The following is a 16,497-nucleotide window of genomic DNA, read 5'->3' on the forward strand; positions in this document are numbered from 1 at the left end:
CACTGTCAGCAGGCAGTTCTGGTATCTGGCAAATATGCCACCAACACCATTTCAAGAAGGGAGCGGTTCGATGTTTGGGGTTAATGGGTATATAAAGTAACAGAAAAGTGAACTTCATTTCGCCTGCTACCCACGATTTGTGTGCTTTCCTGTAGAGAAAATGCAGCTCAAATAAAAAAACAAAACTGAAACAATGCAAAACGCTAACTCTCTTTACTGCCATGTATTATGCTCGCTCCCTCGGAATAAGGACACCTCTGCATCAAGGGGCAAGAGGCTTTCCTGGGGCTCCCACAGAAGTCTGAGTTCCACCGGGAACCTCACAGAAGACTGAGCCACACGGCAGGTAAAAGCCCATCGAAAGGGGAGAGCTTCAGTCACTTGGGTTTTCTGCCGCCCACACTGCCAGTGACTCAGAGGTCACTAGGACCTGCAGCAGGTCCTAGCTCTGCAGCAGAGCTTCTCAGGGTTCTCCCTGGGCTGGGCACAATGTCTCCAAACAGGAAGCCTGAAATGTACTTTGCTACTTTCACTTGTATTTACATACCTATCTTGGAGGCTAAAATCATCCTGAAAAGGCAGCAAACCAGGAACGCCGCTCTACGTGCAGAGACAGGACTCCGCAGCATCTACACGCAGACCTCCCAAGTCAGCCCCGGAGCCAACAAGAACGAGCTCCCAAACCCACGCGGCAAACTCCCTGCACAGGAATTTGTGGTCTGCCTGCACCTTTTTCCAGGTGCGTCTGTGAAACAGAGAAATCTTCAGTCCAGAACTAATGTGTTACTTGGACAGGCCTAATAATTAAAAACAAATCCTAGATCCGTTTTTATGAAACTTGGAACACCCCAGGATGTGCTTTTCCACAGCCTTAAGATGAGTCTCAAGGACCGGTACAGAGGAAAACCAGCTGCCGTGGGTCCTGAGGTAGAGACCCCTGCCTTTCAGAAGTTTCTGGTCTCCTGATCAGAGACTAGAAATTTTGCAACTGGATTTGAAGACTGTTTTCACTTGTCTACAAAGCCTGTTGGAAGGTGGCAGTGTGACTAAGAGACAGACAAGGCGAGTCTGACTGCATTCTCCACCACACCCATAGGAGAACCAAGGGAGTGGGAACCAAGCCTTCCCCAGGCCCCTAAGTTCCAGGAAACAACACATGGAAATGTGTAAAGGAGAATACAAACCTCACTTAAGAACAGTTTTTTTGCTTGTGTTCGTTTTTGTTTTATAGAGAAGGACAGATGGTCTCCCTTTCACTCACACACTGAAGTATTAGCCATGACCCAAGGATAAGACTCATCAAACCTGCCGTTCCTCTGAAAGCTCTGCCTGACAACATCCCGCAGAGCTGCCGCCAGTGACAAGGCAGGTAGAGTCAAGCATTAATAGAGCAAAACAGAAACAAATTATCAAGTAAAGCAATTATTTAGCCCACAAAGACATAAAACCTGGCTCAGAAGACCAGAAATTTTGCAACTGGATTTTGGCAGCTGATTAAATCCCTGCTGCAGTCTTCAGTCTAACACTTTATCTCCCTGAATTATTTCTTCCTTCTATGCTTTTCAGTAAACTGCTGTTCTAGTATTTAAATGTCATGAAACCTCTACAAGCAAGCATAAACTGGGTCTACCAAATTCTTGCATTCCAGTCCCTAGAGGGGGGCAGTACCATCACCAGCCAGTTGAAGGAACATGAAGGGGCGCCTGGCCCGGTCAGTCGGCGGACCATGCGACTCTTGACCTCTTCTTAGCTGTGGGTTTGAACCCCATGTTGGGTGTAGAGACAACTTAAAAATAAAATCTTTAAGGAAAAAAAAAGAAACACTGAAACCCAGAGCCCTGCATCTCCGAGGCATAGCTCCTGGTTCCCAGGGTAGGGAACAGCTCCAGACAACGAGAATGGGCAAGGTGGAGAAGACCTGTGTGACATCCGGCCAAATAATCCGGTGGCGGCACCAAGGGGGCACATGGTTCTCCTGGGATTACCCTCCAATGGCCAAAGTGCATTTTCCCTAGTTACTAACCCACGGCTGTTTCAACTCAACAGACAACCAGCTACGGTGCTGGACCTCACATCTAAGGATTTAACTGAACTTTATTTCATCCTGTACTTGAATTATTTTATTTACCGGTTAAATTTGCTGTATGTGTGTATAGACAGTGGACACTGAACTATGTCAATGTTAAAACCTTGCTGGGATTCCCTGGCACGAACAATGACACACATTTTGTTTGATCTACATCTTTTACATCTACCACATTATTTAAAGACCTCTGATACTCAAAAGTGACCCTGATGCACCGAAAGATTATGAACAACCAGAGACCACGGAGGAGTTAACACATCCCACAAACACTGAAATGATTAAGAAAATATTATAAACTTTATGTCAATAAATTCAACAAGGTACATGAAATTAATAAATGCCTTTTAAAAAAAGACACGGGGGGCGCCTGGGTGGCTCAGTGGGTTAAGCATCTGCCTTTAGCTCAGGTCATGATCTCAGGGTCCTGGGATCAAGCCCCGAGTTGGGCTCTCTGCTCAGCAGGGAGCCTGCTTCCCTCTCTCTCTCCGCCTGTCTGTCTGCCTACTTGTGATCTCTCTCGCTGTGTCAAATAAATAAATAAAATCTTAAAAAAAAAAAAAAAAAAAAGATGACCTGGGGCACCTGGGTGGCTCAGTTGTTAAGTGTCTGCCTTTGGCTCAGGTCATGGTCCCAGGGTCCTCAGATAGAGCCCCAGATCAGCTCCCTACTTGGCAGAAAATCTGCTTCTCCCTCTCCCTCTGCCTGTTGCTCCCCCTGCTTGTGCTGTCAAGTGAATAAATAAATAAAATAATAAAAATAATCTTTTTTTAAAAAATATTTTATTTATTTGTTTGAAAGATTGCAAGCAGGCAGAGACGCAGGCAGAGAGAGGGGAGGAAGCAGGCTCCCTGCTGAGCAGAGAGCCCGATGTGGGACTCGATCCCAGGACCCTGGGATCATGACCTGAGCCAAAGGCAGAGGCTTAACCCACTGAGCCACCCAGGTGCCCCAATAAAAATAATCTTTAAAAAATAAAATGAGGGGCACCTGGGTGGCTCAGTGGGTTAAGCCGCTGCCTTCGGCTCAGGTCATGATCTCAGGGTCCTGGGATCGAGTCCCACATCGGGCTCTCTGCTCAGCAGGGAGCCTGCTTCCTCTTCTCTCTCTCTGCCTACTTGTGATCTCTCTCTCTGTCGAATAAATAAATAAAATCTTTAAAAAAAAATAAATAAAATAAAATGAAATAAATTTTAAAATTAAAAAAAAAAAAATAAGACTCATCCAAATGACACAAAATCAAACAGAAAATCTGAGTAGCTCTTTATCTCATAAAGGAATATTTGTTTAGAACAAGCAAAAAAATTTTAAAAACCTTCCTGTAAATACCAAATCATTGTTATACACCTGAAACTAATGTTTTATGTCAATTATATCCCCCCTCACCCACAAAACCACAAAAAACCCTTCCTACAAAGAAAACTCTAGGCTCAATAGTTTCACTGGTAATTACAACGAACAGTTGAGAAAGAAAAAAATACTGGGATTACATAAACTCCTTCAGAAACAAGAGAAGGAAGGAAAATATCTAAACTTGCTTTATGAGGTATATATAGCCCTGATACCAAACCCTGAAAAAAGACATTATAAAACAATGATAAGCCACTTCCTCATGCATATGGATGCAAAATTCTTAAATCTCAGCAAACAAAATCTAGCAATGTATAGAAAGTACAATATACCATAACCAAGTGGGGTTGCCTCAAATACACAAGACTGATTTAACACTGAAAAGTAATCAATGTAATTCACTACGATAACAGCCGTCAAATAGTCCTTCCTCTCCAGCCTTTACTCTCAAGTTGAAAGAAGGGAAACGGTCCTCATTACGGCTCCTCCTAAGCCTCTGCTTTCTTACAACCTTCACACACTCCACCGTATCCTGTGCAACAGCAATTAAACACCCGCCACTATTCCTGCTTGCCAAAGCCTTCTAATTTTCTTTCATCTCTTCACAAATATCTGATAAATACTTAAGATTTGTAGAGCTATTCAAAGCATGGTCCTGGGACCAGCAGAATTAGCATCATTTGGGAGCTTATAAGAGAAGCAAATTCTTGGGCCCCAAAGCACACGTACTAAATCAAAATCTCTGGAGAGGTGGGGCCTTGAATATTTTTTTTAAATTATTTTATAATTGGGGCACCTGGGTGGCTCAGTGGGTTAAGCCTCTGCCTTCTGCTCAGGTCATGATCTTGGGGTCCTGGGATCAAGCACCGCATCAAGCTCTCTGCTCAGAGGGGAGCCTGCTTCCCCCTCTCTCTCTGCCCTACTTGTGATCTCTGTCAAATGAATAAATAAAATCTTTTTTTAAAAAATTACTTTAATATTCTTTTTTTTTTTTAAGATTTTATTTATTTATTTGACAGAGAGAGATCACAAGTAGGCAGTAAGGCAGGCAGAGGGAGAGAGAGGAGGAAGCAGGCTCCCTGCTGAGCAGAGAGCTCGATGCGGTGCTTGATCCCAGGACCCCAAGATCATGACCTGAGCAGAAGGCAGAGGCTTAACCCACTGAGCCACCCAGGCGCCCCTAAAAAAATTATAATTTTTTCATCAGTGTACTCTTTCCCCATCCCACCCACCCACTTCCCCTGTGGTATATCCTAGATTCTATAAATCATAATCTGTCATATAGTATATTCTTGTAATAACCCTAGGGAAAAGAAAACATTAAGGAAATCATACAGAAAATACATTCACAGCACTATATTATTATTTATCTAAAGAAAATCAACCTGTAAGTGGACCGGCAGAGTTCAAACCTGTGTTGTTCAAGAATCAACTGTATTTTTTTTTTTTTTAATCTATTCAATGTTGGAGTAACACTGCTGTTTTGTTTAAGCAGGCTCCATGCCCAACGTGGGGTTTGAGTTCATGACCCTGAGACCAAGAGCTGCACACGCCACCGACTAGGACAGCCAGGTACCACAACACTGCTGTTCTGTTCTTTGCCATTACTACCAAAATCTTGGCCAAACTCAAACTGCTTTAGAAGGAGCAGCTACAGGGTGCCTGGGTGGCTCGGCTGGTTGGGTGTCCAACGCTTGGTTTCATCTCAGGTCATGATCTCAGGGTCCAGGGTCCTAACATTAAGCCCCAGTGTCGGGCTCCTCACTAAGTGGGGATTTGTCCTAAGAGTCTCTCTCCCTCGCCCTCTGCCCCTCTCCCCGCAAAGAGCATGCTCACTCTCTTTATTAAATAAATAAATCTTTATTTAAAAAAAAAAAAAAGAGAGCGAGCACAAAAATGACCTAAAGACCCAGAAGTCAACCCTTCAAGTATGCTAACACTCGAATTTGAGGCTAACACTCGACGACTTTGAGAGTAACCCTTTTTAAAAACATACACAAAGCTCAACTAGTCATCACATTACTGAAATGATCTTCAATTTTAAAAGCAATGGCTGCACATGCAGTTGTAAAATGCTTTTACTTCATCTAAGTTAGCTCAAGCTGATTTTATGAATAAGGCAAAAAGATCTCCTTCATGTGGGTTTTTATTTTCTAATAATGCATACAAAGCAGAAGAAAGATAAATTCAAATAAAATGCCACATGGGAAACTCTCCTACCCCCACTAATCTACTGAATTGGGAGAGGATTCCCTGCCAAGGACTGTTTGTTTCAATTAACGTTCTGTTCATTCAGTCTCTCCCAGGGGCCCGGGACTCCGCTTGTGTACGGTGTACTGTATTAAATAAGATTGCATTAGCTATTCACCAAAGCCAAGTAAAATGGTCCTGCTACCAGCCTTCCTGATATGTGGCGAAGTTCAACAACATGATCATGGGTGTCAAAAGGGCCTGGATTCCAGGCAAGCACTCCCTTCTATCAGACGTGTATGGCTGTGGACAAGTTACATGGTCTCTTTCAGACCTGTTTTCCCAGCTGTACGATGAGAGTTACCGCCCACACCGTAGAATTAAAAAGGTACAAAACTGAAAGAACAGCGTATCTGGGACATTGAGGAGGACCATTACCCTTCATTGCTCATCTCTGTGGTGTAGGTGACCACTGGTTTTTAAATTTTGTGAACTAATACGTAAGACCACGGAAAATCCTTACAACACGCAAATAAAAACAGAATTCAAAAGCAGATCGCAATGATTTCAACAACAGCAAAAAAAAATAACATCGCTTATGAACATGAGAAAGACTAAAAGGAAATCCAGTGTTGTCCTTATCAGCACAAGGTAACAACCATGAAGGTATATGAGAAGTGGGACTTCAAAACATTTACCTTTTCTCTAAACTTTAAACTAAATAACTTCTTAAAATTATTAATTTTAATTTTTTAAAAAATTTTTATTAATTTGCAATGCTAGCTTTCCTTGCTCTTTATCTAATACACATTCGTGTGCCCATTCCTAAGGAGCCTCCCCCCATTTATATCTGCCCCCCTGGGCCTCCCCCAACCCCAACCACAGCCAGAACTCCTGTCCCACTGTCCCTGACCGCAGCTCTTCTCTTCCAGAACATACCACCATGAAACGAAAGAATTAACCCAACCATGTAAGCTCAAGGGCTGCTACGAGAATCGCAGTCCAGAAGAGACACTGCCATATACCGGTGCCAGTGAGATGCTCTCCTGGAAAGCTTCTCGGTCTTCTAAAGAACAAATCAACTTACTAGTCTTACTAGTCTTACTCTTGTCTTCTGCTCTTAAAGCAAACTGAAGAGAAATGAGAGCAGCAGTACACAACCTAGACAGAGGCACAAAGGTCTCCCACTGTCGAAAGCTGTCCTTGGGGCACCTGGGTGGCTAAGTGGGTTGACCCGCTGCCTTCAGCTCAGGTCATGATCTCAGGGTTCTGGGATCGAGCCCCACATCGGGCTCTCTGCTCAGCGGGGAGCTGCTTCTTCCTCTCTCTCTGCCTGCCTCTCTGCCTACTTGTGATTTCTCTCTGTCTAATAAATAAATAAACTCTTTAAAAAGAAAGAAAGAAATAAAGAAAGCAAGCAAGCAAGCAAGCAAGCTGTCCTCAACCCAGAGTAGCTACTTCGGAACAAGTCACTGTAAAGTTTGGACACTCAGAACAATTCAGGAGCACAGCTAACAAAGCGCTCCCACGCACAAATTACTCAGGCTGCAATGGCTTACAGCGAGGTGGCAGCAAACACCCCGGGGCCGGCTGCAGACACACTCAGCAGTTGGGTGTTTAGATGTTCTTCACCTCGTGGAGGAAACAAGCCAAGAAGGGCCTTCATCACTGTCTACTGTGTACAAACCAAGATCACCGGGATCTCTGATCGTATGGAACTTACTCAGTTACTCAGACCCACGAACAGGTAACAATTACGTCTGCAAGCAACACCCGCTTTGCATGAATTACACCACATGTAAAACGAGATATTCTGGCTTAACCAGGCTCTCCTGAAAAGGCTCAGGAATGAGAGGGGCCCCTTCAGGGACAGAAGGCTAGGACAAGAGGTCAGACAGACACCACAGTGAGGTCGCTACACCACCTGCTGGGCCGGACATGTCCCCTCACGTTGAGCCAGCCTCTCACCACTCCCAAGTCCACAACCACGTCCATGTTCACGTCCAAGACTGCCACTGCCAATTTCCTTGCCCTCTCAATGCAAGAACTCTTCTACGAACTCAGCTTTTACAATAATTTGGTGACCAAATCCCAAATAGCAGTAAGACATATTTTTGTTTTGTGAGAAATGCACACCCATCTATGTCGTAAACACACGAGGACAACTTCAGACACACGCGGACAGAGAACGGGCAGCTGCCCCTCACCTGTGCTATGGCTGCTTCGTTATCGGCCAATCCCAGTAAAAAGATCCTCACTTTGTCTATCTTCACCGGAACGGTTCTCCCTCTCCATTCCACCTCACTCATGGTGGCTGCCTGTTTGGCCCGAGTCTGAGTGATCAATGCCTGGAAAGTAATTTTCAGAAGTCAAAACTTTAATTGCTGGTGGTAAAAGGTACAAAGAACTATTAGTTCTCTTTTTCTGAAACTAATATATCACGCCTTATAAGGTAACATATAAATTGTATTTAAGTTCCTCTTTAGTATCACCTATCTTAACTTACAGAAACCCAAACATTAAAATGACTAAACAAAAGGTTAAAAAGAGCCAACGTGGGGCACCTGGGTGGCTCAGTGATCTCTCTGTCAAGTAAATACATAAAATATATATATATATATATATTTTTTAAATTTTACGTATTTATTGGACAGACAGAGATCATAGGTAGGCAGAGAGGCAGGCAGAGAGAGAGGTGGAGGCAGGCTTCCTGCTGAGCAGACAGCCTGACGCGGGGCTCGATCCCAGGACCCTGGGATCATGACCTAAGCTGAAGGCAGAGGCTTAACCCACTGAGCCACCCAGGCGCCCCAATACATAAAATCTTAAAAAAAATTAAAATAAAATAAAAAACAAAAAGAGCCAACCCTGGGGTGCCTGGCTGGCTCAGGTGGCAGACCATGTGACTCTTGGCCTCAGGGCAGTGAGTTCAAGCCCCAAGTTGGATGTGGAGCCACTTAAAAGAATAATAATAATAAATATTTTTAAAACGTAAAAAAAATTAAAAAGACCAACACCAGGGGCACTTGGGTGGCTAAGTTGGTTAAACAATGGCCTTTGGCTCAGGTCAAGATCCTGGAGTCCTAGGATCGAGTCCCATGTCCAGCTCCCCGCTCAACAGGAGGTCTGCTTTTCCCTCTGACCTTCCCCCTTTCATGTTCTCTCTCTCTCTCTCATTCTCGCTCAAATAAATAAATAAGATCTTTATTAAAAAAAAAAAAAAAAAAGAGCAACGCTAAGTCTTAGTAAGGGTGTAGGAGAAAGACCTATCTATATGTGCTATAAGCAAAAACGCAAATTATCAGAAACTTACTTAAAGATATCTGTCAATATGAATCAAAAGCTTCCAAAATATTCAATCCCATGATTAGGAATGTACTCTAAGGAAATAACTAAGAATGTGTACAAAAACATGGGTCTTCACAGTAATATGATTTATCTCTTCAGCAACAATAGTGAAGTGCTCACGTGACTTGACCGGTACAATGTAGTACCACGTGGCTACCAAAACAGTGTAGAAATACCTACTAAAGTGGAAAAAAACACTCAAGACACTGTATTTAAAAAGCACATTACTAAGCAGTGTATATGGAGATCCCGTTTAAAAAACACAAGCCTTTTTTGGGCGACCAAGTGGCTCAGTCAGCTGGGCGTCTGACTCTTGGTTTCAGCTTGGACTGTGGTCTCAGGGTCTGGGATGGAGCCCTTCGGCAGGCTCCGCACTCAGCAGGGAGTCTGCTTATTCTCTCTCTCCCTCTCTGCCCCTCCCCCAACCCTTGCTCTTTCTTGCTCTAAATAAATAAAACCTTAAAAAATACACACACACACACGCATTTTGTTCCTACATACACAAAAATCTGTGCGCTATTCATCATGTTATTAGTAGTGGTTACCTCTGATTCTACCACGTGATTTTAGTCTTCCCCCATCTTTTTTATTTTTAAGATTGTATTTATTTATTTAGACAGACAGAGGTCACAAGCAGGCAGAGAGAGAGAGAGAGAGAGAAGCAGGCTCCCTGCTGAGCAGAGAGCCCAATAGGGGGCTCGATCCCAGAACCCTGGGATCATGACCTGAGCAGAAGGCAGAGGCTTTAACCCACTGAGCTACCCAGGCACCCCATTTTCCCCCCATTTTTTATTCCTACTTTGTCTATTTGCTTACATTACTTGCCTAGAAAATAGGATAAAAAACTGAATACTTCAGGGGCGCCTGGGTGGCTCAGTGTTAAGTTAAGCCTCTGTCTTTGGCTCAGGTCATGATTTCAGGGTCCTGGGATCAAGCCCCACATCAGGCTCTCTGCTCAGCAGCGAGCCTGCTTCCCCCCTCCTTCTGCCTGCCTTTCTGCTTACATGTGATCTGTCAAATAAATAAATAAATCTTTAAAAAAGAATGAAAAAGACATGGATATGGGGAGCCTGGGTGGCTCAGTGGGTTAAGCCTCTGTCTTTGGCTCAGGTCATGATCTCAGGGTCCTGAGACCAAGCCCCACGTCAGGCTCTCTGCTCAGCAGTGAGCCTGCTTCCCCCTCTCTGCCTACTTGTGATTTCTCTGTCAAATAAAGAAGTAAAATCTTTAAAAAAAAATGGATATAAATATGCATATATTAATAACCATTACAATGACTACCGAGATTATGGATTACCTCTTTTTCTGGATTTTTACAAACCAAAGACCTCACAAAAATGTACAGACCAGATTACCTCTAATTTCTCAGCCAGAAGACCCTCAGTGCCACCAGACCTCAATCTCATCTGCATGAGTTCATTGATAGCTGACTGGTCCCCTGAGAAAAGAGAGAGCTGTTGAGTAGAAATCCTCAAGGGTCTGGTCTGGTCTCCCAAGAATCACTAGAATCAATACTGAGCTCTTCCCCTTGTACAAGCACATTTCAGTGAACCGCAGGTCCTTTCACAAAGCTCACTCACAAAGGAGTACAGAATTGGCAGGACGGAAACAAAGCGAAGGAACTGCCTTCCATGACATTAAGCTGGGCTGACGTTGACACCTCTACTTTTCTCATCAGCTAAAACCCGTGCCAAGGACAGACGCAGGGACAAGGAAAACAGGAAAGTTAAATCCTCTAGGCTCTCCGAGATGAACCACCGCCAACCCACTAGTCTGTGCCCGACTCAGCCCCTGCTCACCGATGTTATATGCACAGTAGCGGATATTGGGTGAGATCTCTTCCACACGCTGGTTATACAGCACTGCCTGCTCTTCTGTGAAAGCACTGGCCAGTCTCTCGTAGATAGTTCTGAGAGGAAAGAAACACCAGCTTTCATAGCAGCCTTATTTTAAGAAAATAAAAAGGAACACAATGGCTAAAAATGAAACATGGCACTATGCTAAGATCCTTCTATCAAGTAAGAGAACTGCATGGCTCTAAAATGAATGAGGATCATCAATATTCCTAAAGGGAAGGAAAACAAATGAGTAACCAGGACTGGCTCAGTCGACTGGGTGTCCGACTCTAGATTTCGGCTCAGGCCATATTGAGGTCATGATCTTGAGGTCATGAGATTGAGCCCCATGTAGGATTGAGTAAAAGTCTGCTTGAGATTCTCCCTCTCCCTCTGTCCCTCCCCACCGCACGCTCTCTCCAGCACGCATGCTATAAAATAAATAAATCTTAACTCAATAATAACTGCACTTCTGTAGAAACAATCATCAGGTGATCTGCGGCTTGAAAGCGACTATGTACAAGCGAACCCAGCCGCGGCTTTCGAACCAGAACACTTACTTGCATTTGTTAAAAGCCTCAATTGCAGCTTTCCATTCCTGATGTTCAAAACGCAGCATTCCTGAGAGGTAAGCTGTGTACGCCTGAAAGGGGAAGAACGGGACTGTTTCAACACCAAGAGCCAATGTCACTGCTCAATCTCCCCCACCTGCTTTCAGTTTTGACATCAGGAATATAGAGATATTCATCAGGGTGATTTTACTTATTTATTTTTAAGAAGGTTTCAAGCTCAACCTGGAGCTCAGTACGGGGCTTGAACTCAACCCCAAGATCAAGACCCGAACTGAGATCAAGAGGCAGACAATCAAGTGCACCACCCAGACACCCTTATTCAGGGTGACTGTAAAAGAGAAAACTTATTGGGGGACCTGGATGGCACTGTCAGTTGAGCGACTGGCTCTTGATTTTGGTTCAGGTTATGATCTCAGGGTCATGGGATTGAGTCCCACATCGGGGTCTGGGCTCAGAAAGCAGAGTCTGCTAGAGACACTCTCTGCCCCACTCTGTAGGAGGTGTGCGCTTGCTCTTTAAAATAAATAAATAAATGTTTTTGAGAGAAAACACTATTTAATAAAATGTGATACACAGATAACTCACCATGATTCATTTACTGCCTAGGAAAGAATTTTTTTTTAAAATTCATTTACAGAGAGAGAGATCACAAGGAGGCAGAGAGGCAGGCAGAGAGAGGGGGAAGCAGGCTCCCCGCTGAGCAGAGAGCCCAATGCGGGGCTCGATCCCAGGACCCCAAGACCATGACCCGAGCCAAAGGCAGAGGCTTAAGCCACTGAGCCACCCAGGCACCCCTTAGGAGAGAACCTGAAGGAGAAAAACCCAAAAACCTGTTTTCTCATGTGACTTAATGATTAGTTTCCAGAATATAACATTCAGTATCAGAAGCTGAATGTAAATCTGTGGCATCTTTTTTTTTTTTTTTAGTATTTTATTTATTTATTTGACAGACAGAGAGAGAGACAGTGAGAGAGGGAACACAAGCAGGGGGAGTGGGAGAGGGAGAAGCAGGCTTCCCATTGAGCAGGGAGCCCGATGAGGGGCTCGATCCCAGGACCCCGGGATGATGACCTGAGCCAAAGGCAGACGATTAACACCTGAGCCACCCAGGCACCCGTTTCTATTGTTTGTTTCTTTTTTTAATTAGTTTCAGAGGTGCCTGGGTGGCTCAGTTGGTTAAGCATCTGCCTTTAGCTCAGGTCATGATCTCAGGACCCTGAGACTAACTAAGCCCCATGTCGGGCTCCCTGCTCAGTGGCAAGTCTGCTTCTCCCTCTTCTGCCCCATTCGTGTGTGTGCGTGTGCTCCCGCGGTCTCTGTCAAATAAATAAATAAAATACTTTTTTTTTTTTTTTTAAGATTTTATTTATTCATTTGACAGAGATCACAAGTAGGCAGAGAAGCAGGCAGAGAGAGAGGAGGAAGAAGGCCCCCTGCTGAGCAGAGAGCCTGATGCGGGGCTCGATCCTATGACCCTGGGATCATGACCTGAGCCAAAAGCAGAAACTTTAACCCCCTGAGCCACCCAAGCACCCCTAAATAAATAAAATCTTAAAAAAAATTCATTTCAAGAAATTTTTACTTCTCTGAAACTAATAATACACTACATGTTAACAGAATTTTTTTTCTGAATTTAAATAAAACTTAAAAATCCAAAGAGCCCTGAAATAAAAAACTTTAATTTTGTGAACTTCCCAGATCTTAGAGTCAAGGTTTCTATCTTCATTTCAAGAGATGCATGAACTTTAAAAAAAAAAGTTAAAGCTAATTATGGGACACCTGGATGGCTCAGTCGGTTAAGCGTCTGCCTCCGGTTCAGGTCATGGGATTGAGCCCACATCGCTGAGCGAGGAGCCTGCTTCTCCCACTGCTGTGCTTACTCATTCCCTCTCTTCTCTCTGACAAATAAATAAAATCCTAAAAATAAATAAGGGGGTGCCTGGGTGGCTCAGGGGGTTAAAGCCTCTGCCTTTGGCTCAGGTCATGATCCCAGGGTCCTGGGATTGAGCCCCACATCGGGCTCTCTGCTTGGCGGGAAGCCTGCTTCCCTTCCTCTTTCTGCCTGCCTCTCTGCCTACTTGTGACCTGTCAAATAAATAAAATCTTTAAATAAATAAATAAACTTTAAAAATAAAAATAAAAATAAGGGGCGCCTGGGTGGCTCAGTGGGTTAAGCCTCTGCCTTCAGCTCAGGTCATGATCCCAGGGTCCTGGGATCGAGCCCCGTATCGGGCTCTCTGCTCAGCGGGAAGCCTGCTTCCTTCCTCTCTCTCTGCCTGCCTCTCTGCCTACTTGTGATATCTCTCTCCCTCTCTGTCAAATAAATAAATAAATAAATCTTTTAAAAAATATAAATAAATAAAAATAAAAATAAAAATTAAATGAATGAATGAATGAATAAATGTTAGAACTTATTACTAAAAAAAAACAAGAGCTCAGGGCACCCAGCTGGCTCAGTTGGTGGAATATATGACTCTTGACCTTCAGGTCATGAGTTCAAGCCCCACATTTAGTGCTGAGATTACATACATAAGTCAAGGGAGAAGAAAACAAAACAAACCAAGAGCTTGAAAACAAAAACAATACCAACTCTGCCTTGAAAAAGCAAGACCATATTATTTCCTCTCCGGTCCATTTATAATATTAAGAAACTATTCTCTTCAACTAGGAAGTCACGTCTCTAATCTCTGCAGTAAAGCAAAGCTGATACAAAGCTACTACTCCGCAGTAGTAGCAAAGCTACTAACCTGAGCCTCTAACTTGGTCTTGGCGTCCACACGATTGCTCTCACACAAGCGTTCCAACTCCTCCGCGTGCTTCACGGCTTTGCGCAGGCGAGACAACAGATGGAACCGTTTTCGGGGTTCGGTATTGGCTTCCTGTTTCAGCTGCATGGCGTAGCTCCAGGCTCGTTCAGCGTCCATCAGAACCAGAAGCAAATACCTAGATGAGAGAGAACAGCAACCGAACGATGAACACCAGGAGCATCAGACTTGGATATTCCCCAAGGCACAATCCTCAACTTCTGAACTTCTCCCTACCCCTCCTTGGCTTTCCTCCTGAGAACTACTCTTCTCAGAGCACCTGGGTGGTGTAGCTGTTTAAGTGTCTGACTGTTGGTTTCCGCTCAGGTCATGATCTCAGAGTCATGAGATCAAGCCCCACATCAGGCTCTGTGCTCAGCGTTGAGTCTACTTGAGATTCTTTCTCCCTCTTTCTCTTACCCTCCCACTCAAGCACTAAAATTTAAAAAAATATTAAGGGGGATAAAAAAAAAAAAAAAGGAACTACTCCTCACAGCATCAATCATGGCACCCAATCAGTATCTCTGATCAGGCTCCACCTCAAATTTCTAGCCATCTACCACACAGATCTCACTACTAAAAACACCTGCTACCACCTCAAACTGGGCAAACACAGACCACAGACCTGCTCTTCCCCAGTTTTAGCAAAGAGGCAGTCCAAGCACACAATCTGGCCTCATCTTTGAATCAACACCTCCTCCATCCCAACTGAGCTGAAAACCAAGTCCTGAAGACACACTGTACTGAAATGGTCAAGAACATGCTCTCGAGTCAGGCAGGGCTGGAATCTCAGTGCCATCCGTCACTAACTATGTGACACTGGACAACGTTACTAACTTGCTGTGCCTCAGAATCCCATTAGTGATACATGTAACACACTTAAACCAGAGTCTGGCACTTACTAAGGACTGAATAAACTAGCCACTTTATTTTTATACTGGAGAAATTCTGTTAACCTACTGCCTTGATAAATCTTTCTTAAATATCAGCTTATTAATCTTATCTCTTCAAAATGAAGATCTCATGATCACAGAGACCCTTCCTAACCTGTTCTCATCAGATTTAACCAATACCCGCTGCTGAATCCCATCCTGGGCTCTATGCGCTAGTTTTCTATGTCTCCATACACAAAGCTCCCAGGCTCTCTGCTGCCTGAGCAGCAGCTAACTGTCCAGAGCATTATAATTCCTAAAGTACATTCAGACACCAAGGCATCCCTCACACAGAATGTTTTTGCCTCTCAGAAACCCCTCAAGGTCCAGCCTCCTCAACGCAAGCTTCCTGGCTTCACTAGCAAAAACCCCTGGGACACCTAGCTGGCTCAGTGAGTACAGCATGCAACTCTTGATCTCTGAATTGTGAGTTCAAGCCCCACAATGGGGGGAGAAATTACTTAAAAAAACTAAACAAGGGGCGCCTGGGTGGCTCAGTCAGTTAAGCATCTGCTTTCAGCTCAGGTCATGATCCCAGGGACCTGGGATGGAGCTTGGCATCCACTGGTCTTCCTCAACGGATGCTCAGTGGGGAGTCTGCTGCTCCCTCTCCCTCTGCTCCTCCCCCTTCTCGTGCATGTGCACACTTGAGCACGTGCACTCTCTCTCTCTCTCTCTCTCTCTCAAAAAAAGAGTAAAACAAAACAAACACAAAAAAACACACTTTACAAAAACAGGTGGCAAAAGGAGCAACTTGGCTCACGGCTGAAATTTGAGGAACTGGCCTAAAGACCTTTAATACATGTCGACAGACGGACCTTCTGCGAATGTTAAGCCTGGCTGCATTCAGCACTGAAACATGAAACTCTTCTGGAACAATTCACACACAGATTTCTTTTACGATACACGTATTTAAGTAAGCACTTACACACTGAAACTCGCACCCCAGGGCCCTTACCCAACATCCCATCAGGTTCTAACTGAGGACTAGTATTCAGCACTCAGCCCAACTCCTGCTACTGTTACTGAGCCTCCGTGTCCTCATCCTGTAACTTAAGAGCTGGCACAGCGGCAAACACATATCTGTCCCATAAACGTATTAGCGAGGAGGATTTCGCCACTAGCACAGAGCAGTCCGTACCTGTTATCAGTCAGAAGATCTTCAGTTACTTTTTTCCCTGTAAATTTGTGCCTGTTCCCCATCTTGAAGTTGAGTGTTTTCCGAAGACGTCTTTGTCTACGGGAACAGTAGCCCCTGAAGGAAAAAACACCAATAATTCAGGCAAGCTGATGGTACTTTCCATAGTAGATTCTGTAATAAAGCCTGAAGGTTTGCGGTGTTCTACTTAATGGTTACCACAGACACCACACGTCATCTTGCAA

General features: G+C 44.2%; 1 protein-coding gene across 3 annotated transcripts in view; it reads right to left on the bottom strand.

Annotated features, from left to right (window-relative positions):
• SRP68 (signal recognition particle 68) overlaps positions 1 to 16,497 on the bottom strand; it is a 34,621-nt gene that overhangs the window by 13,904 nt on the left and 4,220 nt on the right. For all 3 annotated transcript variants that reach the window (XM_032319791.1, XM_032319793.1, XM_032319792.1), the window contains 6 exons: positions 16,256 to 16,369; positions 14,126 to 14,321; positions 11,367 to 11,449; positions 10,771 to 10,880; positions 10,327 to 10,409; positions 7,831 to 7,971 (listed from right to left, as the gene is read on the bottom strand). In XM_032319791.1, coding sequence (XP_032175682.1) covers positions 7,831 to 7,971; positions 10,327 to 10,409; positions 10,771 to 10,880; positions 11,367 to 11,449; positions 14,126 to 14,321; positions 16,256 to 16,369 — 727 coding nt within the window. The remainder of the gene's footprint in view (positions 1 to 7,830; positions 7,972 to 10,326; positions 10,410 to 10,770; positions 10,881 to 11,366; positions 11,450 to 14,125; positions 14,322 to 16,255; positions 16,370 to 16,497) is intronic.

The sequence above is a fragment of the Mustela erminea genome, chromosome 18 (assembly GCF_009829155.1).
Source record: "Mustela erminea isolate mMusErm1 chromosome 18, mMusErm1.Pri, whole genome shotgun sequence".
NCBI classification, from domain to species: Eukaryota; Metazoa; Chordata; class Mammalia; order Carnivora; family Mustelidae; genus Mustela; species Mustela erminea.